An 8428-nucleotide genomic window follows, 5' to 3' on the forward strand; every position below is an offset into this window, starting at 1 on the left:
TTGTCCGTCCCCCAGGGAGGAGGTCACATATAGTTCCTTGTAATCAGTTCCCAGGAGCCCAATTTTTAAAACAAAATAATGGCAGCGTGAAAAAACAACCAATCTACCAACCAAAGACACAAAAGCAGTTCATAGGTAGGGCACTGATCTCTGTGAAAGCAAGAAGCTGTGAGCAACTTGTTTACAACCAGACTTTAACAAGCCCCCCACAATAATTTGTAGACAATTGGAAAATTTTGACTATGGGTTAGTTGTAAGGTAATACAACGGAACATTCTTATACTTTCTTGGTTTGATAATGGCTTTTTGGCTATGTCTACATAGATTTAGAAATATATATTGAAGTATAAAGAAGTCCAGTCTTAAGAGATTACAAAAAAAATAGAGAAAAGGGGGGGGGGAGATGACGCAAATTTATCGACTATTAATGATGACTGCATGGGAATTCAAATGGGTAGTGTAAGTGGTTGTGTATTGGGCTACTAACCGCAAGGTCAGCGGCTCCTCAGGAGAAAGATGGGGATTTGCACTCGTGTAAACACGACATGTAAGCACAACATGAAGAGTATAGTCAATGGCACTGATTTATACAAGTAGAAACTGTTGAATTGGTAGAATTTTGTTGTGTATATTTTTTGCCACAAAAAATAATAATATTATACTAATAACAATGACTACAAGGAAGAACATGTTCTAAAATTGATTGTGGCAATAAATGTGTAACTTCTTGATATGATTGGGCTATTGAATTGTATGATATGTGGATGAAGTGCCAATAAAAGTTTATAAATTTATTTCTTTTATAAATAAATTTAAAAAAAAATTTTTTTAAAGGAACTATTTGTTATTAGCTGCCAAAGAGTTGATCCTGACTCATGGCTACCCATGTGGACAGGGCAGGGTTACCCCACAGGGCATTTCGTCTTTTAGGGCTGTGACTTTCAGAAGGAGTCCATCAGGACAGTCTTCTGTGGCGCCCCTGGGGAGCGATGAGCCGTCAACTTTCTGGCTAGTGGTTAAGAGCGTCAGCGTTCGTGCCATGAAGGCCTTCTGAATTACAACCACTACATAGTGGGATTTTAATGCACCTTTCTTTCAAGGAGGACAAAGTATTTTACACTAACAACAACAAGAGTAGCTAACACTGTTCATATTTATCACAGGCTACACACGCTAATCACTTTGTATGGATTAACTCATCATTCCATGTCAGGTGTACTTTACCTGATAGACTTGGTCTGTAGTGCTGTTCTTTTTCACCCTGACTGTGACTGTTGTCCCGTCTGGTAATGCTACTCTTAGCTCCACGTCGGACACACCGTTGTAGTTCTGGGAGGGAAACAGAGGCTTATTCTCTCTGTAACATGCTAGGTAAACAAGAACCTAAACATGTGATCGAGAGCAAGCTCTAATGAAAGGGCTGGGAGGCGGGGAGGGGGCGTGGAGAACGACAAAACTTAAAGTCAGTACATCTACAAGTCATCCAGCTGACGTTAGTCTGCAGCAGAAGTTAACCTTTAAGATGAACAGGGAGGAAAGAAATATCGTGAATCCAACATGTTCACATTTCAAAATAGGAAATATGTGAAGCAGTCTAGGTCAAACATAGATGAGATGTTTGGGTTAATTCCCTTACTCCATTTGGAACCCAAAAACAGGGGGGGGGGCGCGGCGGAGCGGGGAGGGGCAGTGATAGCTCCAACAAAAATTCTCTTGTTTGAAATGGTTAGGCATCCTAGGTGGGTTCAAGTGTCTCTTACGTTCTTTGCTGAACTCTGAAGTAAGCACAGTATTTTTGAAAGGAATAACATGCAAAGCTCAAGGGTCTGAGTTAATCTGATGCACAATTTTCTTTTAGCAAAGATACAATTCTTATCCAAAATTCAAAAGAAATCCTTTTTTAAAATTGCCTTTGATGGTTAACACCTTCCTCTAACAGATTTTTTTACTTTGTAATTCTCATTAGTGAGAAACAACTAAGAACATTTAACACTTAAAAAAAAGTAATACTCTTTGCTTAACACCATTGTAAGCATTACTTTACTCTAAGTCCTGGAACAGCAGCTAAGCCACTATTTAAAATATCAGCACTGAATACCCACTCCCCAGTTCAGTGAACACTGAGTAAGCATCTCTAACGCACTCGGCACTGTGGTGGGCACTGGGGGCTGTAAAGGGGGCCAAGCCGCCCTTCTTTCTTACAAGGAGCTCACTCTAAAAGAGGAGACACAGCAACTGAGTTGACTTCAACTCATGGCGGACCCATGTTTCTCAACGCAGAAATACGTCCCGTTGGGTTTTCAATGGCTGTGACATTTCTAAAATAGACTGCCAGGACTTTCTTCTGAGGGACCGACCACCTTTGAATTTAACTGAGTACTTTCACTCTTTGTACCATCCAGGGCTTCTAACTTACTCTAGAAAGCTAAAACTGTGAAGTAATGATCTGATTAGAAATGACAGACCAACAGGGTGATAACGGAGTGGGACCGACAAATTCGTAATGAAATGAAAAACCCATGACTTGAGCCACCACATGAAAGGCGCCTTCAAAGAGAGGGTGGACGTGGCATGAGCCTTGAAGGACAGGCAGGATACGTGAAAACATTTTTTTTTTTTAATGGTGAAACATATCGTTGCTTAGAGAGCATAATTATCTATTTCTTCCCCCACATGGAGCGGAGAGGTCAGTAGTCATCTGAAGGTTAGGCACCTACCTCATCTGATTCGGACAGAAATTCCTGCATGATGTCACTCTCACCAATGACTCGTATCGAACACACTAGGAAACAAAGAAATTGCTGTGAGGTCCGAAAGTAAGAACAGGAAGTCACAACCACATCCATCAAGGTTAAATACAAATCATCAGTAGCAGGTAACGTTGAGGCATGCTACCCCTGGCATACGGGATTTTAAGACATGACAAGGCACTCGCCTAAATATGGTCTAGAACGAAAGCTGCAAGGACGCAGCTTGTTGAAAATGTCAAACAGGCCAAGGAAGTCACTTAGGGCGAAAAGAACTCTGTAGCTCTAAGTTTTCATTGTGGTGTGAACTATTAGCAAGTTAGAACATAGGTTTGTTTTTTTTTGGGGGGGGGGATACAGTACAAGGTAAAGTAATCAGAAGCTAACTAAATACAAAACTGAAATACAAAAGGAAATTATTCATTTGGCCCAGGAACAGATCAGTCAGAGAACCTTAAGCATGTACAGCATTGGGAACAAACGGGTAGGCAGTGCAGTATTCGCCCGAGCACACCTTTTTACCTCACTGACTTGACCTTCGCCCCCACCCCCCACCCCCAGAAAGAAAAAGAAAGGCAAGCAGGCAGCTACACAGTTAATTGTCCAAATCTAAGAAAGTTAATTTCCTGACACTCTCATGAGAAAGGTAAAGTATTTTACTTCCATTTGATTAAGAAAATCGTACCCTTTCTCATTTCCCAAGGGCTGTGTTTAGAGGCAATTCCATGTTAGAAAAGAACTAAAAACGAACAAGGTAGTTTCATTACCTTCTATGGGGGAAATAGGTTTTCTTCATGGTCAAGTTTCTCTACCAAAGTTTTTTTAAAAAATTCAACTAGGTCAATTAGTTCTTCTACAAGGACACAGAGACATAGGATAACAGAAGCCGGGTAAGACCATTATCCTAACTATTAAACTACTATTTTAAGGAAAACTACAATGTCGCTAGCAAATAGTGTAACTATAATATAATGAGGCAAGATCTTTTCTCTGAGCTACAAACTGAACTACCTTCTTGGGAAGATTTGTGGCATTTTTCTGCCATCTATGGGTGATTAATAAATATTCAAGCATCCACAAACTCCTATTGTTTGTTTCGAAGGTCCTGGATAAAAGGCATATTCCGATACTATGGCCTACAGCCTGCCTAAAAGAGCTGTAAAAGGAACTTTTAAGTTGGATATGCAGGTGAGCCAAGAGGCATTTTAATGAAAATGTCTTTAGTACTCACCACTTACTACCATACTCAATTCAGCATAATGGTGAGTACATATGTATGTGTTCACCACTAAATAATACAAGCCCATAAATTAAGGCCCTGTAGCCCTATAAATCAATGCATCAGAAACAAATTATGCATTTTGCTATTGTTGGTAAATGTGTAGTGAGCCTATAAAATAGACTACCACTCATTGTATTGAATATTTCTGTCCAAAGTCTTAAAAGTTCAAATCATTAAACACCTCCCGTCCTGGCCTGCATTACACTGAGTCGCAGCAAATTTAGCTCTGACGCTTAGCAGCTGCTGAATGCCTATACCCGCGTCCCCTCAGAATGGTACAATGCAATGCGCTGGCTTACCTTTTTCTAAATATTCTTCCAAGCCCCGACGTCGGGCATCTAATTGTTGTTCTGATAACGAGAATGGCCACTTCCCTGGAAGTCGGGGAAATGTAAAGTTGGCAAATTCTCTCTTCAGGTTCTGGTGTAGAATGGCAAACTCCCGGTACCGCTTTGAACACAGCTGCCTCCCTGCCATGTAAACATTGTATACCTGGTGGAGGGAGGAGCACAGAAAAGTCTCTTACACAGATTAAGTCACAGAAACCTGTCACATCAGGTTCAGGTGGATCCAGAGACCCCGTGCAGGCCACTTTAAAGGAAGACGTATTTTTAACAATTATGTCACAAGTTATATGTACAAGACAGGATATCTCCTTCTTAGAGACATGATCTCATTTTGACTATAAGAAAATTGTCTCCAATACATCGTGTTAAGTATTTTCAAAGGCAATTAAGGGTGGGTTTTATTTTCAGAAAGTTAAAAGCCATTCAAAGTCAAGATGAATGAGCAAGCAAGTGAATTTGGATGGGACTGTAAGAACTAGAGCTGATAGTGATGTTTATGCTAAACTTAACTAAACCTAATGCCGACAAGTTAATTGTGACTCACAGCAACCTTACAGGACAGACCAGAACTGTCCTGCAGGAACCCCAAGGCAATAAGTCAATACAGGACAGACGCCCATGTCTCCTCACAGCAGCTGCTGGGCTCGAACCCGACCAACCTTGTTTTTTTCTGATTAGTGGCTGAGCACTAAAGTGAGAGAGACTGATTGATTTGCCAATTCAGCATTTTAATAGTGGCATTTTTGCAAAAACTCCTTTCCTGAAGCCTGATCTTCCTCAGTTTCATTCTTTTTCCTTCCATATGAAGACAGGGCCAGCAAGGACAAGGGTGGAGAACGCCTGTGTCCTAAGAGTCCCCCCTCGGGAGGAGGAACCAGGCAGAGGTTTTTGTTGAACAGATGAATGGATGCATGTATACACAATTCATATCCTCTCATACAAGGAAAGAGGTAGAGTCATCTTTAAAAATCAAAGAATTCCCAGTTACTTTGCATTCTTAGAATATACCAAATAATGTAGAAATGGAAAAATTAGCCCCCAAATTCCATTTACTGGCCTAGCAAAAGTCAAATGAGAATTTGAAGTGTGCACGAAACAGAAGATCTGCTCAAGAAACCGACTTAATCCCCAAGTATAAACAGGCCTTTCCCGCCAGCTCCAGAAGACCCCCCACGCTTCTTTCATTCAGGGAGCGTGGACCATGTGCAAAAACCGTTCCTTCATTCAAAGCTCCTCTCCTACCACCCTCCGCCTGACACCTCCCCAATGAAAATGTGGGCCCTACTCACTCTCCAACCGCCTCCAGGGCATGTGCAGTCCAGGCCAGTCAGCTTTCTTCCTGTGGTTAACACAGTCTCATAGAGGATTGTACGGGATCACACTTGTTAACTAGTCTTCCCATCACTGCCTTCTAGAGCACAAGGGCCCAGAGAAAAAGGGTTCCTTCACACAAAACCACATATTCTCGTAGAAAGATGCATGCTTCAAGAAGTCTTATCAGTCGGGTCTTGTATACTTTGCTCTCAAACTAAACTTTCCAAATTCCCCAATGACTGCACAATTGCTTTGCTTAAAAAGCAAGTCCATACCCTGCTGGTGTTGTGAAACCAGTCTGAGCTAGTTCTTTACACAAGAAAAAAAGAAACTCTAACTAGTTATCATCCTGGGAATGGGAGAGTGGGTCTGAGAAAGACAATGTACAAGGAGCCTGTGACCGTGCCTCCTCAGTGGTGTTCGTGTAGTTTCAAGTCCAGGAAACATGTCCTAGGGCAGACAAGCCCTGCTGCTTGAGAGGTCCTTGTGAAAATTCCCACAAGGTCCCTAAAAAGGATCTCAACCTTCAGTTTCTAGTGAGGTGTGGAGAAGAGCATCAGACAGCCTCTCGTCCTACCGCCCCTTCTCAATGAGAAGTACAAGGGGTGGGCGGGCACTGCACAGAAAGAAAGGCTGCTCATGACGCAGTCATATCATTCTCTAATGTTGGCGTGATGGCTTCCGCAAAAAACCCAAAAGATTCTTAAATTAACTGTGCTTCAATGAGAAACATGCAAAAAGATATCACAGTGACTACTTCTTTCCTTCACTCTGTAAGTTTTAACCAAGACTTTTTACTAGTCATTTCTCGCGTTCAGGCATGTTCATGTGCAAAAAATAAGTGACTCACTCCATCTCTGTAAGTGTTTTACCTAGAAGTTTAAAATGTTCATCACTTCAACAAGAGGGCAGTTGATCACCACATAACAACACACACACCCACTCGAGGGAACAAATAACAGAAATCGTGGGGGGAGGGAGAATGGTCAGTGTAAGACATGAAAATAATAATAATTTAATAATTTTCCATTTATCAAGAGGTGATGAGGCGGGGAGGGAAAAAAGAGGAGTTGATATCAAGGGTTCAAATGGAAAGTAAATGTTTGGAAAATAATGATGGCAACTTATGTACAAACGTGCTTGATACAATTGATGTATGTATTGTTATAAGAGCTGTAAGAGCCCCCAATAAAATGATCTATCAATTAAAAAAAAAAAGAACAGAACAGTATCCAACAGGCACTAATTCATCACTGCACACTATCTGGAGGCAGTGCTGCTGAGATCTCTCCACCGTAGTGCAAGCCCTCAGGTTGGTTTGCTCACAGAAAGAATTACACGTAGTCTAGTTTGCCTTTAACTGATATTGTTGTTAGATGCTGTCCCCTCGGTTCTAACGCCTAAGCACCCTAGGTACAACAGAATGAACAGTCACCAGATCCTGGGCCATCCTCACAATGGTGCTTATGTTTCAGCCAATTGCTGCAGCCGCTGTGTCAATCCACCTAGTCAAGGGTCTTTCGCTTCTTCGATGCCTTTCCACTTTACCAACCATGATGGCCTTTTCCCGGGATGGTCTCTCTTGATGATAGGGCAAACTGTGTGAGACAGCCTTGCCTCTATGGAGCATTCTGGCTGGATACTTTTTTCAAGACATATGAGTGTGTTTTTTCCCTCCCTCCCCTTACGACTTAGCTCTAGGGAATATATGCCAGAAGATGGTAACTGATGTTTTTACAATGAGCACAAACTACTCCAGGGGAAGCGAATCTAACAGTACAGGCCTCTCTCCTTTTAGCGCTTTACATTATTGTGCTGTGCAGATCCTGCCTTAAAAACAAACACACACAAAAGACAAACTGTAGGTCTGTGGCAACCCTGCATCGAGCAGTCTGTCGGCGCCGTTTCCAACAGCCTGTGCTCACTGCATGTCGGTCACACTTTGGTGGCTCTCACGGTATTTCAAGCCTCAGCATAAAGCTCCTGGCACACTAAGTAGACCACAGAACAGGGGATGGATATCTTTTATATGCACTGGGAACCAAACACTTGGTGTGACTTGCTTTATTGTGAGAGTCTCCTTATTGCCGTGGTCTGGGACTGAACCTACAATATCTGAGGTCTCTGCTCCAGGTCAAGGATCGTTGTTTTGTTGGTTCCCTAACTCCGCTCCCCAAATTTCCTACATGTTTCAAATGATAACGTCTCAGTCCATAAAGGATCTAAGTATTAAATGTTCACTTTCTCAAACCTCTAATACAATCAGTAGAAACAATACTACTAACACAGAGAAGAGAACTTCCGTAAGATTTAGCTGTTGAAGGTAAACAAGCAGCCATCTAGCTCAGAAGCAACAAAGTCCACATGGATGAAGCACACCAGCTTGTGTGATCACGAGGTGCTGAAGGGATCAGGTATCAGGCATCATCAGAACAAAAAATCCTATCATTGTGAATGAGGTGGGGAGTGCGGAGTGGAGACCCAAAGCCCATCTGTAGGCAACTGTATACCTCCTTACGGAAGGGTCGCGGGGAGGAGACGAGCCAGTCAGAGTGCAGTGTTGCAATGATGAAACACACAACTTTCCTCTAATTCCTAAATGCTTCCTCCCTCCCCCGCTATCATGATCCCAATTCTACCTTACAAATCTGGCTAGACCAGAGGATGCACACTGGTATAGATAGGAAATGGAAACACAGGATTCCAGGGCGGATGATCCCTTCAGGACCAGTGGTGAG

The 8428-nt window shown here is 42.2% G+C and overlaps 1 protein-coding gene across 1 annotated transcript in view; it reads right to left on the reverse strand.

Annotated features, from left to right (window-relative positions):
- Window positions 1-8428, reverse strand: part of SNX27 (sorting nexin 27) — a 53133-nt gene that overhangs the window by 28654 nt on the left and 16051 nt on the right. The window contains exons 2-4 of the mRNA XM_004716630.2: window positions 4329-4521; window positions 2718-2782; window positions 1225-1329 (exon numbers count right to left, since the gene is read on the reverse strand). Coding sequence (XP_004716687.1) covers window positions 1225-1329; window positions 2718-2782; window positions 4329-4521 — 363 coding nt within the window. The remainder of the gene's footprint in view (window positions 1-1224; window positions 1330-2717; window positions 2783-4328; window positions 4522-8428) is intronic.

The sequence above is a fragment of the Echinops telfairi genome, unplaced genomic scaffold (genome assembly GCF_000313985.2).
Source record: "Echinops telfairi isolate 266 unplaced genomic scaffold, ASM31398v2 ScPeMD7_5805;HRSCAF=6673, whole genome shotgun sequence".
NCBI lineage: Eukaryota > Metazoa > Chordata > Mammalia > Afrosoricida > Tenrecidae > Echinops > Echinops telfairi.